We start from the raw sequence: 20,856 nt of genomic DNA, 5'->3' as shown, positions 1-20,856 counted from the left end.
AGAGGACTTTTAAGCATTCCTGATGAAAAGACCAATGCTGAGTGGGAACTTTGAAATGCAAACTCAAGACTCAAGAGAAACCTAGAAAATTAAATTTAAATTAGAGAAGCAGGAATTGGCTATATGATGATGAAGCAGCCAGCTAGATAACATTTTAATAGAGGGTGAAGAAGTAAGAACCCCCTCAGAACCTTAATGTCTTCTAATTGTACTGAGGAAGTTAAATAAGAAAAACAGGATCTAGGAGTAAACTGTTTATTTTCTGAGGGTTCTAAAAAGAGAAAGAAAAGAGGATAAAAGGAATATGCTAGGGTACAAAGGAAGAAGAAAAGATGAATCTCACTCTTATCTGAACTGGACAAGAGGAGGACTGAAAGCAATCACACACAGTGTGTTATGGTTAGTCAATAAACATTTATTAAGCACCAACGATATGCTAGGTATGATCCTTAGGGGTGGGAATATACACAAAGAAGCAAAAGACAGTCCCCCCCCCCCCGGAGCTCATAACCTAATGGGGGAAATAATAGGGATACACAAGTGAGGGACGAAAGGGCAGATAACGTTAGGAAGGGCAGAGTCACAAGAAAATAATCTTCTTGATCCCGAGGGAAATGTAAAGGGGAGAAAACAGCAGCAAAGAACTGGAAACCAAAGGGATGCGCATCGATGAGGAAACGGCTGAACCGCCCAAGCACAGCAGGCGAACACAACGGAGCATTACTGTACTTCAAGAGATGACAAAAGAGAAATTTCAGAGACTCTCAGGAAACGGAAACTGATGTGGGAGGAAATGAGCAGGATCAGAAGAACAATTTATATCAGAACAACAACAACGTAAAGAAAAACAGCTCTGAAAAGACTGAAGAACTCTGATCGATGTCATCATGTCTCGAGAGGATCCACAAGGAAAGCATGTTTCCCACTTCCTGAAAAATAAGCAAAGGGCTCAAGGGGCGGAAGGAGACGTACATTTGTGGGTATGCCCTCTGTGGACTTGATTTACCGGACTATGTTTTTAATTACAGGATAGTTTTTTTTTCTATTTTTTATTACGGATGTGGGTTGGGATAAAGGAGGAGGTAGAGAAGGCCACATCCTCCCGCCCTCAACCCCCTAAAAAAGAGGAAAGCCATTAAAACATTCTTTAAAAGAGCAAGAGTACAGAAAGTATTCAGAAGGAAGCACAGGTAAGCAGGAAAGTTTTCAAAATAAAGGATGGAAATCTATTATGTCTTAAGTAACTGAGAAAAACTCATTTTCATATGTAATCATCTTTACTGAGTTATATTTTGTAGATGGAAATGTTTGTTTTGGGTTTTCTTTGGTGCTTGTTATGTTCATAATAAAATAAAGCAAAATTAGATAAATCCACAACTCTACCCTTCTGATCCCCTCTCCCAGATTCCCCATCACCCCCAGTTTGTTTTTTTAACAAACAGCAAAACTACTACAATGTAAGCCTGCCAAGTATCATTAAAGGCAACCCTTCTGTGGTACTATTTTGAGATATTAGATTGACTACCAAGCTGAAGGTCTACAGAGCCACGGTGCTGACCTCACTGCTGTATGCCTGTGACACTGGGACAGCCTACCAGAGCCATGCCAGAAAACTGAATCGCTTCCATTTCAATTGTCTTAGGAAGATTTTGAAGATCACCTGGCAGAATAAGGTACCAGACACTGAGGTCCTTTCTTGAACAGAACTGCCAACCATTCAACCTCTACTGCAGAGAGAGCGCAGCTCCATTGGGCTGGCCATGCTGTTCGAACGCAAAATGTACGCTTGCCAAAAAGACTGTCTTATGAAGAACTCACACAGGGCAAGCATTCACATGGTGGTCAGAAGAAGCCATACAAGGACACTCTCAAGGTCTCTCTTAAAAACTTTGGGATTGATTGTGTGACGTGGGAGACACTTGGGCAGGACTGCCCAGCATGGCATGCCATCATCAGAGAAGGTGCTATGCTCTATGAGCAAAGCAGAATTGAAGTAGCTCAAAAGGAATGCTAGATGTGCAAATTTAGAGAATCTACCCCAAGTATTCACATGGACTATTTGTGCCCGACCTGTGGTGGAGCATTCTGAGCTCGTACTGGTCTGATCAGCCACAGTCGACACACTGAAACTTGACTCTAGCACAGTGATGTCATTTCGGTCCTTTTTGAGAACAAAGCACAACAATCAACTATTTTGCTTAACTGTTTTCAGGCACTGTGTATTGCAGGGAGCGTAACTGTGAATTAGATGGGGTTTTATGCCGTTTAAACAAAATCTACAAATTTAAAAATAAAGTAATAATGAGCACATTAGGAAGCAAAGAATAGACGAAAATGTCACTTGAAAAATTTAATTTTGTCATACCTGAACTTAGATATTCGGGTCATACTGTGACACTTGAGCTCATAGGGATTAAAAGGACCATGAAGTAGTACCTTCACATGTAATAAAAAAAAAAGTAGAATGTCAACAAACAAGATTACTTTTTTCATTATAATTCCTCCCCTGTCCTTATCACTATAATCCAGTCTCTTAAAAAACCATTCCCAAAAATTACATTTTGGACTTTCAACGAGAAAAGACACTCATAAATCATAATAGGAGACAACTAATAATGCACTGTTTGGTGGAACAAAGCCTCAATTCACTGAATTTTTATTTTAAACCCTTTAACAAATTACATGCTTCTTCTAGACTAAGTAAAAAATGTTTCCAAATATGCCTTTTGGGGGGTGTCATTGATAACTTTGATGTAATTTTTTGCAGAGGAGGATCATTGACCAACATCCCTAACACCTTCAATGGAAGCTTTACTGAAAACATTAAATACATCCATGAATTTATACATTGAATAGTGATCCCCAGGCCGAATGTCTTAAGACCATGGAGTTGACAGGAAATTCCCAAGGATGGAAAGAAGCAGTATTGCCAAGTCCATTTTCCTCCTTGCTGGAAATCCCAGGAAATGAAAAAGGGTAGTGAAGTAGCAACAACCAGGCAGGAAACTTTCCAAGTTCTAGGAGCTGAGATTTACTACTAGATCTCAATCTACTGGTTAAGGACCTCCTCTGCCGAGGAGGAGACAAACATCTACTACCTGGGATGGATTCGCAACGTTTACTGACTTGCAAAATATTATTGATTAAGCCTGACCAGCAAATCATACTTTTTCTGAAAATATGTTTTTTACATTAATTCAACAAACATACGCTGTGCTAGAGAGTATTAGAACAAAAAAGAAAAACGACACAATCCATATAGAATTTGCAATCTAAGAGAAAAGGAAATGATACAGATTCAAATAAGTACAGTACAAAAAAGACACAGAGATGAGAAGAGATCTCATTAGGGAAATCCAAAAAGGAAGAAATTACTTCCAGCTTAGGGGAAGGGAAGGCACTGGAATGAAGTAAATCTCCGAGGAATTTAGAAATTTCAAAGGAGGAAATAGCAACTTATTGCTATCAGCTTGGGATAATTTTTTTTTTTTAGGATATTCAAAAGACAATTTCTAAAATTACCTTATAATTTGGGGGCCCAAGTTTATTAGCAGAAAAGCTGTCTAACAATATTCGGATCAGAAACTTTTCGTCGTCTTTACTGTGAGCCGATGGTGACAGAGTCGCACTGGCAGCATTTTCCACTGACTTGGAAAAGAATTCCTTCAGCATTTCATTGCTTTGCTAAACAGAATGACAAGAAAAGCTTATCTTTTAATCGACATACAAAAGAAAGTTATTTTGATCCCTCTTGTTTGACAGTAGCCCAGTTATGTGAGACTAAACCAGGCACAGCTACACCAAACTGGCGAGGGGCGACAACAACCCAGCCTCACGGGGTAACACGCTTGCAGCGTATTCCTCTTATAATCATAAATCACTGCGCTCAAGGGCACACTCCCTGACTGGATAAGTTGCAGAAGGATTCAGCTGCAAGCTTATGCCTTGGACGGCTGTCACTTTCGGACATCTTTGCTCCTTTTCCTATGCTCACTCCTCAGGTGCATCAAGTTAAACACCATGCCCTGTGTTATATAAAAGGGGCCTATTTTAAAGTTTTGTTGCCTTGATCATTACTAGCTGGATGGCTTCTACAGAAGTAAAGCCCAAAAAAGCAGTTGCAACAGGTAAGGATGTCTTCCCCTTCACGTGTATTTAAGAAATGGCTAGAGATACAGGCACATTAATCCTTTAAAATTTTTTAGATATCAGCAGGGAGGACTAATATTGATCTCATATTTTGTAAACAGGCAAATTCAAAGGAATAATAAACCCCCACACCAACACAGCACTTTTAAAGTCTGCCAAGCCCTTTGCCTTGACAGTAACACTATGAAGTAATGAGTATTCCCTCCATTTTGCAGATCAGCATTACTACTGAGGGGCTCAGGGAGCTCATGAGGACTAATCACTGTCAAAACTGGGTTCCGTCTTGAGTTTCCTGACTCCAGCTCCCGTCTTTAACCACACTGGAAGAATCACTCTGCTTCTCTGGAGCTCAGCTTCCTCATCTTTAAAAAGAAGGGTTTGGACTAAAAGATGCCTAACGACACTCCTAGTGCTCCATCTGTGATCTCAGGAGAAAGGTTTATAATCCGGGTCTCCTGACTCCTTTGTGTTACAGACCACAGAATTCTGGAAACTTGCAAAGACTGTATATGTAAGTCACTCTGTTCATTTTACTCTCTCATTTTATACATGAAGAAAGAGGTCCAAGAGAAGTGCCAGACCCACCATGACATAAACTACTAACTACCATTCAAAGTCACACGAGCTGGGATCATCGACTATGAGGAAGACACAAGACCAATTTAAATAAAAGTTAAATAAAACCAGCGGTTAGCAAGTCTCCTGGTAACTGTCAAGAACGAGGGAAAGAACCAAACCTAATAGGAAAGGGTAATTTTGCAATGACTCGGCTGTATTTCTGCCAGTGCTAAAGAACCACAGAAGCAGAGATATAGGACTGGAACTCAAGAGAGACTAGGCCTGGTTACACACATTTAGGGGCCATTAGCATAGATAAGACCACCATACAATCACCAAAAGAAAAAAAAGTGTGTCCAGGACAGGACCTTGTGGAATTCCTGCATTAGGTGACAGGATATGGACGATGATGTGACAAAACTGTAAGATAAAGACAGGTACGGGGGAGCTAAGCCAGTGGGGCCATTTCTCTCTCTATGGGAGGACTGAAAAGAAATGCCTTCTTCATAGGATGGAGGATCTCTGTTACCGATCATGCATGTTGGGTTAGATACGGTCACTGTTCTCATTCACCGGCAGCAGACCTCTGTTTTGGTGCAATATTTTTGGTCAATGGGAAAACCTCTTTCTTCACAAGAAAAAAGCCTGGAAGGTGAAGAAGGAATTTAAATTATAGGATCATAGATTCAGAGCTAGAAGGGACTTTAGAGACCATGAAATCTAACCTCCTCATTTTGCAGATCTGGAAACCGAGGCACAGAAAGGTTAAGTGATTCACCCAGGGTCACACAAGTAGTAAGTGCATGAAACAGGATTTGAACTCAGGTATTCCTGACTTCAAATCCAATGTTCTACTCATTACTCAACACGGCCAACAATTATGACATATGTGAGGTGACTGGGAAGAAGATTGTGAGACAGAGGTAGAAGGAGAGAAAGAATCTCATCCAAGGAAAAGCAACTCTGATCTGGAAAGGTTAGGACAAAAAAATGGTGGTAAAAAGTTGATATTCAAGATAAATAAGAGGTAGTGAGAGGGCAGCTAGCTAGCTGCCTTTGGTGAACTAGAGTCATCAGGCTCCAAAGAACTACATCTAGGGCACCAAAGGCACGGCAGATGGGACTGCTGAGCCGATCCTAGTGGTCTCTGAAGTGTGCTGAAGACACTCCTTAGGAGGCCAGACGGAAAGAAAGGCTCCATATATATATATAAATATTCACAGCAATATGGTAGCAAAGAAATGGATGCCCATCCACTGGGGAACGGCTAAACAAACCATGGTACGTGAATATCAATTTCTAACTCTATCTGTAAGAAATAACAAATACGAAGAATTCAAAGAAGCATGGTCGGTCAGATTTACATGAACTGATACAGGACTAGGAAAATAATATATACAATGAAAACAATGTAAATAATCTAAAACACAAAGAAACTGAATGCCATGTAATCATAATGACCTAACCCAGCCTGGAGAAGAGATGACCAAATGCAGCTCCCCTCTGTTCTTTGCAGCGGGAGAAGTTTATTATACGTGTAGAACACAGTACATGCCATCAGACATGGTTGATGTGTTGGCTAGTTTTGCTATACCACCTTCCCTTCCCTTTAAAATGAAAAATTTTTGTTGGCCCAATGGGTAGGGGAAGGGAAATATATCAAAAAATGAAGGTGATATAAAAACAAAAGATATCACTAAAAACTTAAAAGAGAAATCACAGAAGGCAGGAGAAATAACACAGGACTGGATAGGGGCAAGACGTTTTTCTGATTTTTAAAAAAGAGAAGATAAACAGAGTTTACCAACTACAGGCTGGTAAGCTTGACTTTGATTCCTGGAAAACTTCTAGATAACATCATTCAAAGGACAGTAAATAATAAGAAAAGGAAGTGATGACCCCAAAGAGCCAGCCTCGCTTCGTAAGTGCTTGGATGTGCGGACATGTTGCTCTTTCTTTTCTGATTAGGAGAATGCTGCAGGTATAGTTTACCTACTATATCTCTCTCTTATTTACAATTATCCATAATCATATTTCTTGGATTTCTTCTCCCACCTTCTCCCCCCAGAAGGTCTCAATATTCTTGAATCTTCAAATTTCCATTTTCATTTAAGTCAAATCAAAGATGCAGTCCCCTTTGCCCTCTGCCCACCACCTAGCATTGATGTCACACTCTAGACAGTATTAAATAAAGTCTTTATAAAAATATACCTACTTTAGATTCACAAGACTCCTCTGCTAATTCAGCATAGCATTCTTTGATAAGCACATCTCGAACGTTCACCACTTCTTTAATTCCGGAGTAACGATACACATCCACGTGTAGAACATTATGCACAACTGAATAGACCTTCACTATGAGAGCACAGCCATTGACTAACGCAGCGAACCTTTGGCTGGCCCCATAACTCCAGTGTTCTCCACATACAAGAGACTTTGCGGAAGGACGCATCTTGCAAATCTTGAATTCCAGAGCCTACGAGACAATTATAGGGGCAATAACATTTTATAAACTGTTATTTAGCAAACATTTATTGAAGCTCTGTGTTGGTGCTAGAGGGGGTACCAAGAAAAATCAAAATTCTTTCTCTGCTCTAAAAAGGCTTCGTTAAGAATATACGATACCTCAACTGCTACCATCTCAAACAAAGAAATATGACCTTTTTTGTGTACCTGACTCCTTGACTATACAAATCTACATAAAAACATCTGCCTAAAAGAAACTGCTGAGATAAGCTAGGATTTCACATTTCAGTTCTGAATTTATAGCAGCATGTATGGTTATGTTTCTTTAACTTTAAAAGAGCCATGATTTCATCAGTGTGGGTACAGCCTTTATTAATGGGTATAATACAACCCCTCTAAGGTTTAATTTCCTGAATATATGTCCCACTTTCAAACCATCATTTGATAGCAAACCTTCTGATGAGCCTCTTCTTAATTAACAAGGTAGGCCATTGAATGACAGATAAGACATCCATCATTAGGCTGGTACTCCATAAGCCTTTCCAGCTTGGTTAGAACCTGCCAAAACTTGTGCTCTGCAGGCATAGACAACATGCAGAGAGCAAGCACACCCATCCCATACCTACCCCTGCAGATACAAGCTTCAAGAATCACTGAGTCATACATGCAGAGCTATGAGGGACCTCAGAGGTCATCTAGTCCAATCTCCTCAATTATACAAAGCGACACTGAGCTTTAGAAAAGTGACAGGACTTGCCCAAAATATACAGGTCAGAGTCACGATCTGAACTCGACTCCTTTCACTTGAGAGATACTGAACCTAAGTCACCATGAAGGGGGCTTGTAATAGCAGGTTATACTAGTATCGTAATGGATAAAAGTGTTTGACATTTCTCTGTAAAGCATACTTAAATGCTGTCTGATTCCAAGATATCATAGTAAGAAACACCAGAACAATGTCAAAGAACACTGCCTTGTCTTTAAAAACGACAATTAAGCTGAAGAGTGGAGGCTGCACAGAAAATGAACTATCTTTGACAACCTCCAAACCTTACCTCACTGATATAAGTGGGATATGAAAACATATCTGAGATCATTTTTTTTAACTGTGGAGAAAAAAGGGAAGTTAAGAAGTCATTCCTCTTTTCACCTTACCTGAAATGGAAGCTCTAGAAGATGGCAAGGGATTTCCATTAAAAGGTCCAGGCTTACATGAGACCTATTACCATAATCAACAAAAAAGACCTAGACGATACAGAATTAAAAAGAGAAGAGTAGGTAGAAATAAAAATCATTAAAAGACTCTAATTCAGGATCAAAAACAGAACGCACTATAACAGTAACACTGAATTGTAACAATAGTGGTTCAATGGCTAACATAATAGATCCAGAGTAATTACGGACCCCTCTAGTGAATGATCAATCGAATTTCACTAACATTGTTTTCCAACTAATTTCTACCATTTATATTTATCACAAAATCTTTTTTTCCAAAGTCAAAATCTCATCTCATGTACTGAACAACAAACATACCTCAGCAGAATTTCCAGAAACATATAGGATTTGAGCTCTAAAGTAGGTTTCTTTATTCAAATTAGCAAATGGTGCCAGACAAACTAAATCAGGATATGGACGAATCGGCAAAGGCACCAATTTCAGCTGGTTTATTTCAACTGTTAACTTTTTCAGAATATTTGTGTTTTTTTCATCAATCCTATAACCCCAGAAGTGACCAACTTCTACAACCTTAAAAAAAAGGAAAGAAAGTAATTCAAGATTTCTATACCAAATGTTCAAAATGCTTTTAAATCACAAAACTTCACGTATCAATATCTTTAACCTAAATAAAACTGTTACTTTAAAAGTCCCAAATATAAAAAATGAAAATGCCAGTACAATACTAGTTTAAGTAATTATCAGCTTCATTGACAAGTTTATTATTTTACAATTCAAAAATAAGCAGAGTGGTTATGATCTGTATATCTGGGGAAAGTATTCACTATCAATATCAATAAAATAACATTATCCTTTGAAATAATATTAGAGTGAGCTATCCTACATTACATATCAATCACTAACAAATTTAATTTAGAGCACCTAATAAAATACAGTTTTCAATGCAGTTGCTTCAATTCAACTTAAAGAAAAACTATACAGTCATGTCAGTCAAATTCCTCATACCTCAGTGACCTCAACGGTTAAAAGCAGGCTTGTAATTGCTTGTGACTGCTCTAGAGTATCCAATGAGATCTGCATCGTGTCAATTGTCTGCTTCTGGAAGTCCACGTTCACTCTAAACAAACACGCAACTTTTTTAAAAGCAGTGTTACGCAGGTCATCTTCATATGCTTTAAATCATCATTATGGTCTATACACACAATTATGAAATGCAGTAATACCGTCTTAATGGAATGTCACGTATTAACACTAAATTCTAAAATTCATGCTATTTAAAACATTTAAAGTTTCGTTTCTTTGTCTAAAAAGCCAGGATAAGCCACAGAAATCTAAATAAATTCTTCCAGAGTAACATTACAAGACAGAGCCAAGTAAAGTATTTTCATGCATCAAAACAAGAGACCCATGTGCAGGAATTTCAAAGAGAAATGTGATCTGAAATTCAACAGTTAGGACGCCTGGCCGACAGCAGGTACATCTAAGCTACACAAGTGAAATCTTTATCCTGGGAAATGAAAGATAAGCCTACTTCTACTGATCCCGCCTTTCAGTCAGAATGGAAGCCAGTGAGATTTCAAAGATTTAATATATTCTTAAATAGGTGACTGTCCTCCTACAATTTGAGCTAATTATTAATAGCCACTGTTGTGCTTCTTGGGCACAGAGAGCCTCCAATCTAGAGTATGAAAGGACTCTGGTGGTCTCCAGCCCCACTCCTTTTACATAGAAGAAAACTGAAGCTCAGAAAGGCTAAATAATTTGATGAGGGTCATAAAAGTAATTTGGTAGCAAATCTGGAATTCAAATTCGATGGTCCCAAATACAATGCATTAAAACCCCAGAACACGATAAGAGACTTAATACTCATTAAAATTGTGGTTGAATAGGTTTAATGATAATCAAGAAAGTGTCTGATAGACCTTAAGCCCCTCCTCCCATTCTGTGTTCCCAGTGATTCCAACCTCCTAGCTCTTCCTCACACAAGACCCTCCCCCATTTCCACCTCTAGGTTTCCGTGGCTTCCCTCAAGTCTTACATTAAGTCTCACTTTAAAAGTTTCCCATCAGACACCTTACCCAATCCCCCTTAATGCCAGTGCCTCCATCTACTGATCATCTCCACTTTATCACTGGGTCTCCATCTTATTGGTACATAGTTGTTTGCATACCATCTCCTCCAGTAGATTGTGTTCCTTAAGAATCTTCTCCTTTAACTCCAGTGCTTGGCATGGAGTGTGCACTTCCTAATTTTTGTGACTGTTTGCTGACTGACTGACCAGTCACATCAAGAAAAGCAAGGTTCAGCAAGTGGGCAGCCTAAGAGCGGTACTGATATTTGAGAGATGTTAAAAGAACTACAGAAGTCCTCTAGCCCTTCACTGGTTAATTCTCTATAGAGGATATATAAAAGAATGGGAAGGTGCAGACAGCTTGAGATCTGTGCCAGTGAAGAAGCATAGACTCTTAAAACATCTGGATCCTAAATCACAGCCACTCACTACAATCTTGATTAAGTTTTGAGATTTCTGATCTTGTGTGTTACATAACTTCTACTGAAGTTCTCTTCCAAGGCTTTATCACGTCTTAATGATGAATTGGAGAAAACCTCATTAGCCATCTAGACCAACCTCAAACCAAAAGGAATTCCCACTCTAACATACCTAAAAAGTGGTCATAACCTCTGCCTGAAGACCTCCAAAGAGGGAAAACAAACTTCTCAAGGCAGCCCATTCCCTGTCCATAGCTGGAATTGCTACTAACATCAAGCCTACATTTGCTTTTCTGTAAATTTCATTGCTATTGGTTCTCCCTTTGGGGACCACACAGAGTCCAGTCTGTTTTCCACAGGGCAGCTCTTCAAATGCTTGAACACAACTTTTCAAGTGCCTAAGTCTTCACTTTTTTAGGATAAACATTTTCATCCTAGCTGTGGTTTTCTGGATGTTCTCTAGCTTATCAATGCACTTTATAAGGTGACAGGTAGAATTAAAAACAATCCTCCACCAGAGTAGAGAGGAGGGGAAGCACCACTTCCTTATTCCTCTAAGCCATGCTTTTGTTAAGCCAGCTGAAGATCTCTTTAGCTTTTTTTTGGCTACTCCATCACATAGCTGATTCATATTGAGGCTCCGGTCAATTAAAACCTCAAAAGCTCAAGACAATTTGTGATCTAATGATGTCTCCCCCATCCTATAATTAGGAAATCAGTTTTTTTAAAATTCAGGATTAATCTAGGGGTGTTGTGAGGTACAAATGAGATCATGGATATAAAATGCTTTGCAAATCTTAAAGTGATATATAGGTGGGCTGTGGGGAGCTGTGCCAGGAGTGCAGAGCTGAGGTGGAACCAGATCAGGGTGTTCTCTTCTTGGCTGGACAATTGGTTTCCAAGGAAGAAGCCTCTGACTGCTCAGAAAAAAAATCCATCAAGGTATTCCCGAAGGCAGGGAAGAACTACAAATGGTATGTGTGTGGCCAAAGCAAGAATCAGTCATGATGGCTCCCACCTCTTTCATCAAACGGGGCCTTCCCCCTCACGTTCAAAGTTGAAGAAAACCATTCAGCTCTTCTTTGCACCTGCAAGGCACCCCTGAAGCCCCCATATTGTGATGGCACTCACAAGAGTGAATAAAGAATGCCCAAGAGGGCTCCCCGCTCCACTAGCACACCACACCTAAGGCACTGGGTTTGGGTTGACAGTATCTCCTCTAACATGGACACCTCCCTTCCAGGCACCTTGGAGGGCCTTACTGCCAACCCACTAGGAGATCCTCCCAAGACCCTTCTATTCTTCCACAGCGAGGCCTAGACTCAGCTGGTGTCTCCTCCACAGGAGGCTTTTGGCGTCATCTCCCAGATTTGATTTCTTGACCTATTGGTCCATAGTCCCCTCCCCTCCACAGGACCCAGGAGCATGTATTCATCCCCATCTGGCACCATTAAATATACCTAGAAATGGTTTTTATTAAAGACAACACGTGATGTCTAAATTTTAGTTATTATTATCAATCTCAAGTCATCAGGCCTCCAGTCTGGTAATAACTTCATTCCCCAAACTGCCACTGAGCTCAAGAAATGGCTCTATATAGAGAGAGCAATACAGGATGGTGCTGGTATATGGTTAACAAAAGTGTACATATTTAAGCTTATTTGCATTAACAATAAATAAAACAATAACATCATTTCCGAGGTGTGAATGCGCTCTCTGAACATTAAAGGGGCTCTCACTTGCTAGTTAGAGCCGGCTCCAGCACACCTCTGGATAAGATTGCATGCTTAATTCGACTGAATTCTTAGATTCAGTACAAAGCTATGGTCTGTCTAGATCTCAACTCTTGTTCTTCAGTGTACACTGTATTAATCATTCTTCAGAGCTCTGTGCCATCCACAAATTTAAGAAGGATGCCATTTATGCCTTCATCCAAGTCACTGGTGAACAAGTTTAACAGCACAGGGACAAGCCCAAAGCCCGGGGCATTCTGCCGCCAATCTCCTTCCATCTTGATAGTGAACCATTAGACCAGTCACCTAACCAGTCATAAACCCATTTAACTGTATATTGTCATCCAGTCCACCTCTCTGCATCTGCTCCATAAGAACTGACAAGTTACATCTTCAGCATTTTCATCATCTTCCAGTTAACAACCCTGCTGAAAAAGGAAATGAACTCTGGAGGGAGAGGAACTTAAATGCTTTCCATGTGTTTTACTGAAAACAACCCTTTGAGCCGGGTAATTCGAAGTACTATTATATTCATTTTACAGACAGAGTATATAAGGCAGAATTCAAATCTGGATCTTCTGACTTAAAAGTCATCACTAGACCATGCTGACTCTCATTATAAACAGTTTTCTATCACTGCACAGCAAGAAACAACAAAGAACCTTCCTTCTCACTGGTTAAGGACACAGTCATGATCAACTGATTCAACATGATGAATACTTGGAAGTAAGTCTAAAACTCGGGACTCCCCTCCCCCCAAAACACCTCTTTGAGAGGCCTGCTTATGGATTTAAGAAAGTCTAAAGAGGTCAAGGCAAAAAGACCAACTTCTACTGACGCCAGAACGTAAGACCTGGAGCAAAAAGAGACTTCAGAGATTATCTGAAACAACCCTCTTCAGTTCACAGATAAGGAAACTAGGGCCCCGGGGGGGTCAAATGAAAGCTGCCTATTGTCCCACCGGTCTGAAGTAGCAAATCCTGAGCTCTAACTCAGCTCCTCCGACTCCCAAGTGCAGCACCGTATCTATCACACCACATGGCCTGATCTGAAAATTAACCAGCTGGCAGAAAGAAAAATGCCTCCCAACCTTACCTTGTGTTCCTCAACTTTGTCACTGTGCCTCCTTGCACCTTCCCTTCAATTTCTTCACCAGCATGAACACTGAGCTCAAGTGGAACTTTTAGCTGAGACATCTTAATTGCCATGTACACAGCAGGAAGAGTTTTAAATTTTTCTGTTGGATTGCGAGAAAATTCCACAAATGCCCTGTTCCCACATAAACAAAAAGATGTATTAAAAAAAGTATTAACTATACATACTAATTAACTAACATCATTCCAGATCAGTTAACCAGTCCCTGATAAATCTTCCTTTGTGAAACTCGCAGGAACTTTTCTTTCTACAATTCATCAGAAGCAGGTACTGGAGGGAGAGGTGTTAAGTGACTGAAAGAGTAACAGAAAAACTATTTATAATGAGATCTTCTTATTGCATGTAATTCTTGTACATTTCTCTGCTTTATGCATTCTACGTTCCTGAATGAGCAGATACACACTGAGTTAGTTTCCACAACGTTTCCACCACCATTACTTCATTACAACATGTCTGTGCAGGTGACAGGATACAGGCTCTGGAAACCCCCTTGAACTCTCCATGAATCTTCTCACTATGTCTGGCTTTCACCTGAGACTATAATCCTCTCAACTAGCCTTTCATTATCTCTAAACCCAATTCAGTTACTCATAACTGGCCCTATCAAAACCCCATTCTCTCGGTTCCTGGCCTCCAGACCTCTAGTCATCCCATCCTACCAGCCACTCCCATCAAGGTCCTCCCTAGACCCCTCCCCTCAATCACCCCAGACTACTTGGCCAACCCTAGATCCTGCCCACAGTCTTTCCGTATATAAGATCCATCTCTGCCTCTGTTAAGGTGCTCAGATTCAATCTGGCCCACTTGCATTAGTGTTACAAATGTTGAGAATTCCTTAAGAGTCTGGCCAATACGGTGGATTTTTAATAAACCTTGTTTATCTTTGGCTGAAAAAGGCTTGAGTCGCATTCACTTGGGAAGGACCCGTGTGTCATTATTTTGGGGTCCCAGCACCCCTAAACCTCAACACAGGGATAGGGCAGTCGTTATCACTAATTGACAGCTGAGGAAACTACCTCAAGGAAAGCCAAAGACCTACGTGAGAGATGGCCCACAGTGAAGTTTCCTCACTATCATCTCCCTGCTACACTCTTATCTCTTTGTTTGGCTTTGTTTCCTAAGTAGCTCATGGAAGGAAACCACATTAGTTACTCCTCTTCTGACTGGGCACCTCCAAATTTGGTGGACAGAAATGCCTCATGAGGTTTTGTAAAACACAGTCCTCTGATAGGGTACGGATTAGTTATGAATAATTATGGTAATGAAGGCACTGATCAGTTAGACATTAGTAAGAAGATTGTGAGCTTCCCTCAGCAGGCAATGGTGAGATAGGACAGGAGTTAGAGGTAGGGTTAGGATTAGGACAAAGGAAGCCTGCGAGCTCACTGCCTGGCTGACATTGTTGGAGCGAGGAGGGCTGTGCCCTTTCTCATGGGAAAGAATAAAAACCTTTTTTGATCTCCAACTCAGACTCCACACACCTACTTCAAGGTCAAACACTAAGTAAATGCCTGAGCCATGACTGGAACCTATGTGTTTTGCCTTCTAGTTCAGGGTTCTTTCCACTACTTACTGCCTCCCAAAACCCTGAAAGGGATAAAATATTAAAAAAGGATCTTTCCTTTACAAAGAATGGGGCTAATTTAGTCTCACAGAAAACTCTAAGGTAGCAGAGGTTTCTACTCAGACCTTGTGCCAAGGAAGTTTTGCAACTGAAGTTCCTAGAAACAGCCTTTGCTGTTAAAATGAGATTTGTATTTAAATGACCTCAAAGTACTATAATTGGAATTACCAGTGATTTACATTCCCGTTCTTTTTTTTAAAGGCATGTAGGTAAAAATTATTAATACAGGCCTTGTAATTCTCATTCCCTGCTACCACTCGATCATATGCTCAGGGCAGTAGCATTGAGGCTCCAAATGGGATCTATGCACTACGCCGTTACCTGTGTTAGATCCTTGTGGACTTGTTCTGCTTGATCCCAGATAGCAGATCTAGGAACCAAGGAACTGAGACGGCAAAGATCAGGCTTACTTCAAGAAAAGGATTGCTCACAGTAAGAGTTACAAAGGAGAATGGATTGCTTGGAAAGCAGTACATTCCTTGCTCTGGTCTTCAGGCTAAAGCTGGATGGTTACTGGTTGGGGACATTGTAGAGAGGATTCTCCTTCAGGTAGGAGCTGAATTAGATGGCCTCAGAGGTCTGACAAACAGTTGACTAAGAACCAATAGAAGCTGCTAGGGTCTCCTTTCCCAGGCCAATGAATTGCCTGGGGCTAACCGGACACAGTCACTTCCAGGCACTGATTATTTATTTCGTAGATCCCTCAAACTTATCCCTCCAGAGATTCCCAAGCTTCCTTAATGGACTTTTGTGCTTGTTATGAAAAACAACTTGCCTAGTGAAAGGGTGAGATGCCTAACCCCTGCCACCTGCAGCCTAGGCATTCTCTCTGCCTTAGTATCCTGTATCAACCCTGTTTCCAGCCACCTCTCTTGGGTACCCCAGTGCTTGCTGTGTGCGTGGCACCCCAAGCTTAAATTCACTTGCCCTCATTAAAGACTTCCATTTTATTGCACTGACTGTTTTCATTTAAAATTCACATTGACAGGTCCCTTCCAATTCTGAGATTCTGTGATCAAATGTGTGAGAAACAGAAGGAGTTCTGTTTCCACAAGAGTGACACCTACACACTCCCAGCTTTGCAAGAAAGATAACAGGATGTAAGTCAGAAGTAACCAGTTCCAACCTCAGCTTTGACCTAGCAGAACCAGGCTTCTGATCAAGTGAAAGGTCAGAAGCTTGTACCATGCTTAACATGCTGTTTAATATTAACCCACACACCCCCAGGGTGGAGCAAGCTAATGCAAAGCATGACAAGGTAGAGGGAACACGCCTAGGAGGAGAACATGCAGCAGGCAGTTCGGGAAGTCATATCCCACCAAGGGAGAACAGGGGAGGGACATGGCAGTCGAGAAGGGGAATTAGAAAGCTGGCTGCGTCCAGCTCTTTGTCTACCTTTGTCACAGAGGTTACCCATTCAAAAGCATGTAAAATAAAGATCTTTTTATCAGGTGGAGTTTTTCGGTGAGACAATTGTTTCTCACAAATGTGACCATGTTTATGATGAACAGACTATAGAAATCATACAGTTAAACCCCCCTCTTACAGGCATGGAGACTGAGACTCAGGAAAGTAAAAGGACTTGCCTAAGGTCACGTGACAAATAAGTGGTAAAATTATGGCTTGAATTCAGATCCTCTGAGGGCCGAGTCCAAAGATCTTTCCACTACACAATGCTGTCTCTCTTTTTGCAAACTCTTAAGTGCTGTACCAGTATCAGGAATTAAAACTCATCAATAAAACGAGGCCAAAATGCCTTTCCTTCTCAGGTATTCAGAACATACATACGGCACTATCCTGCAACAACCTCCTAGTAACTGGAAATTAGGCCCGTCATTCTTTAAGGCTTTAGATGACCATGTACTGACCCACTCTAGAATGGAGTCTATAGAATCCACCAATTACTCATCACTCTTCCTCTCCTCCCTGCACTGTGAACCACATCTACCAAGCCCCAGGCTCTTCATCCAAAGCTCCCTCCCTCCAGCTGTAATGGGAGGGGCCCTCCTAGAATCTCCACTGGAGAAGGGACTGTAGTCAGGGTGGGTTCTTCCCATTTTCCAATTCTGCTTCCTTTTGGGTAAGGTCTTCCACTTTGAGAGTATAAGCTCGTTAAGGACAGGAACTGTCTTTCATTCTGCTTGTATTTGTATTCACAGGGCTTACTTTGCCAAGTGACTGGCTTAATAAATGTTGTCTTTCACTAACTGTTGGTCCTTCCTTCTCCAAGAGGACCACAGTATCAGGGAGATAAAGCCATGACCAGCAAGTGAACTGGATTTAAGTGAGAGGGGGCTGTGCAAAGTCACCAGCCTCACTTTCATCTCTGAAGTCATCTGGACCCAGTGGCCAGATGTAGATCTGGAGATAGCCCAGTGTCTTTCACTTACCAGGAACACCCTAGGTCTCAAAATGTGGTTTCTTCTGTCTCCCACTAAAGAAGCCAAATGTTCAATTCCTCAAGAGATGTTCAGGTCATTCAAGATTGTGAGAGAAAGAATAAAAAGCTGCTAGTTTCCCAATAAAAGGAACGGTGCGGTTAAAAACAGCAGTACCAACCATTTGTACCAGTTTTCTAAATATTCTGCATGAAGGCTGATACATCAAAGCATATTCTCCCTTCTCCCACCATGATAAGGTACAGAGTCAGTGAACCTTTATTATTTTTTTTTGGAGGCTTCTGATGTAGGATCTTTGACTTTATTGTCTTCTCCTGGGTGTATGTTCTATAGTAAGATTCTGTATGATTCTCTAATCTTATAATTCTGTAAGATTCTATAGTCTGAGTTCTTTTTTACACTGTCTGCTCATTTTCCCGGCCAACTACTGGACTTTTGAGCTCTTTGTCAAGTTATGACTCTGCTTCCAGAGTGGGGAGTGCTCAGTCCCAAGCCTCAGGGGTTTAGCACTGCTGTTTTCAGAGCACCTGTAAATGTTCAGTTCATCCAAGGTGGTACGATCCAAGGAGAGGTGTTTACTCCTCTCCTGGCCTGTGCTCTGGTCTACGAGTGACCTCAAGCACTCTTTTCTGCCTTGGGACTGTAAGGAGGACTGCCTCTCCACAGTCACCACAAGTTCTGCCACATCAGCACTCCTCCTCACTCTAAGACCTTCAACCAAGACTGTGACCCGCTAAGCTGTCTTTGGAATTTCTGGGCTGAAAAGTCTGGAAACAGCCACAGCTCAGTGAGTTAGTGCCCTGAAGCCTGCTCCGCCCAAGTCACAGGGCTGGTGGGTACCAGCACAGCCCATGCTGCGCTCCACTCCCAGCATGGTGCAATAGACCCTTCCCAGCAACCATCCAGGCCATCTTGGTCTGGAGACTTGTTTCACTCTGACATTTCGTGGGTTCCGTAGCTCTAGAATTTGTTTAGAGTCATTTTTTACAGGTGTCGTAGGGATTACGGGGGAGAGCTCAAGCAAGTCCCTGCTCTTACTCCGCCATGTTGGCTACACCCCTGCCCTCTATTATTTTCTTATATGACTAAATAATTCCATATATAACTATTATTTTCCTATATGACTATACGATGAATGACAAAAAATAAACACTACTTACTTTGTACCATCAAAGACAATGGATTTTACTTGACCACACTGCCTAAAGAGAGACTGAAGTTGTTTGTAGTAGATAAATCCATAAGGAGGAATATGCTTCAGCTGTTTAAAACACAAACGACAGCTTCTTTTAAAATTTACCACAGCACATTTCTCAATTCAACAATCCACTAACATTCATTAAATGCTATGTCGTACTGAATATTTAAAGAACTTAAGAATAAATTAAGAGTTTATTCTCAGGTCCCATGAGTAAAAGTTTATTTAAGGCAACAATGACTTTTAAAAAATTATAATCAAGTTTCAAATTGTAAATTAAGTTGCCTACTAAGCAAAATTCATTTTTCTCTTCAAAAATTACAGAATTCTAACACAAAATCAAATTAAAACCAGAACAGACCAAACTTTTTAAAAACTGCTTCGAAATTACTCGAATAAGCAAAAATATATTTCTTAAGTTACATTTATGTCTAGAAAAAGAGGAAGTTTTGACTTTGAAGAAGAAAGCATATGAAATTCTCTTTGAGTTTACAGTACTTCAATTAGAAAAGAAAATTTATTTAAGGCACTATAACGAGCTTTTGATACTGCTTAATGGGTACCTTTACATCTTTAGTAAAATAGTTTTCTAAACTTTAAACCTTTCTCACTAAACAGATGTATGTTCTGCGTTGCTATTTTTATTGTTACTATTAATTTCAGTGCCCAGCAGGCATTTCTAGCCCAGATTCCTCGTGTTTAATCAGCGTCACATTTACCCTAGTGCACATAACAGCTCGAAATATTAAATGTGTTAAAATATGCCAAAGAGCAAGATTATAAAACCTCCATTAGTAAGCAATATCTTCAATAATTCTCAGTCAGAAAAACCATTGTTACTGAGACACAAAGCAAGAACTTTCTGAATGATACGGTATCAATGATGAAAAGCTGGCTACTTTTAAAAAACTAACAAGTTGTCATATACACGAAGACAATTACTCAAATCTCTCAGAAGTTTCTTTCGTCCACGCTGAATAATTTTAGTTCCTTTAACTTTCTTCATATTTTATTGTTGGATTCTTCGCCCACTTGTCCCATTTTAATTGTAAGGCCAGAATCGTACCAAACTCTAAATGCTACATACATAGTCAGGTGTCAAAAAAATAAAACACCAAGCATCAAAAGTACGACATGGGAGGAGCGGGGAGGTGGGGGTGGCCAAAACTGGACACAAGGGTAGGAGAATCTCGAAATTCTATTTTAAAATGTATGTATGGATGAGTTCTACCCTCACGCTAATTAAGGTAATAAAAGGCCCAAATATCTCAACTCAATCAATCAATGGAAAATCCAATCTGAATGTAGATTTCTCATTAAGATGGCTGCCTAACCAGAAGCAGGATACTGCCACCATCTACTTCTGCAAAAACCTGAAATCCCCACCAAATAATGATCAAGAAACCCAATAAGAAACTACAGTGAAGCACTTCTGCTACCTCAGAATTGGACCTATTAAGAAATCATAAATGAAACTGCCCAGATCTACTGGAACAAGAAGACAAGGTAAAGGTAGAAAGAATCCACCAGTCACCTCCAAAAAGGAATCCCAACAGGAAAGGATCTCTAAATGTCACAGACAAATCCAGAGCTTCTACATCAAAAAATATTTTAAGTTTCAACCTGTACAAAAAACCCTAAGACCAACTAGATGGTCAGTAGATAAAGTGAGGCATTTATTCTGGGCCTTTCAGACAGAGATGTCCAGGGAGGGAGGGAAGAACGGGCCTTCATACAGGGTTCAGCATAGTCTGGACATACAGAGCAGTCAAACTGCAGGAAGATTCCTCTCTCTAGGACACTTCAGTAGAAGCGTGTGGGAGTCTTCTTGGGGGCAGTTAGAAACTGCTGGTCAAAGCTGAGATTCCCAAGAGCCGGAGGAGCACAGAGATCACAAACTACTAATCA

The 20,856-nt window shown here is 40.5% G+C and overlaps 1 protein-coding gene across 1 annotated transcript in view; it reads right to left on the bottom strand.

Moving 5' to 3' along the window:
• Nucleotides 1-20,856, bottom strand: part of TDRD9 (tudor domain containing 9) — a 224,348-nt gene that overhangs the window by 38,063 nt on the left and 165,429 nt on the right. Inside the window, exons 23-30 of the mRNA XM_036751321.1 lie at nt 18,911-19,011; nt 13,668-13,841; nt 9,355-9,466; nt 8,707-8,919; nt 8,329-8,418; nt 6,923-7,183; nt 3,523-3,684; nt 2,366-2,436 (exon numbers count right to left, since the gene is read on the bottom strand). Of these exons, the coding sequence (XP_036607216.1) occupies nt 2,366-2,436; nt 3,523-3,684; nt 6,923-7,183; nt 8,329-8,418; nt 8,707-8,919; nt 9,355-9,466; nt 13,668-13,841; nt 18,911-19,011 (1,184 nt within the window). The remainder of the gene's footprint in view (nt 1-2,365; nt 2,437-3,522; nt 3,685-6,922; nt 7,184-8,328; nt 8,419-8,706; nt 8,920-9,354; nt 9,467-13,667; nt 13,842-18,910; nt 19,012-20,856) is intronic.

The sequence above is a fragment of the Trichosurus vulpecula genome, chromosome 3, assembly GCF_011100635.1.
Source record: "Trichosurus vulpecula isolate mTriVul1 chromosome 3, mTriVul1.pri, whole genome shotgun sequence".
Classification (NCBI taxonomy): domain Eukaryota; kingdom Metazoa; phylum Chordata; class Mammalia; order Diprotodontia; family Phalangeridae; genus Trichosurus; species Trichosurus vulpecula.
This window is presented reverse-complemented; position numbering and strand designations above follow the sequence as displayed.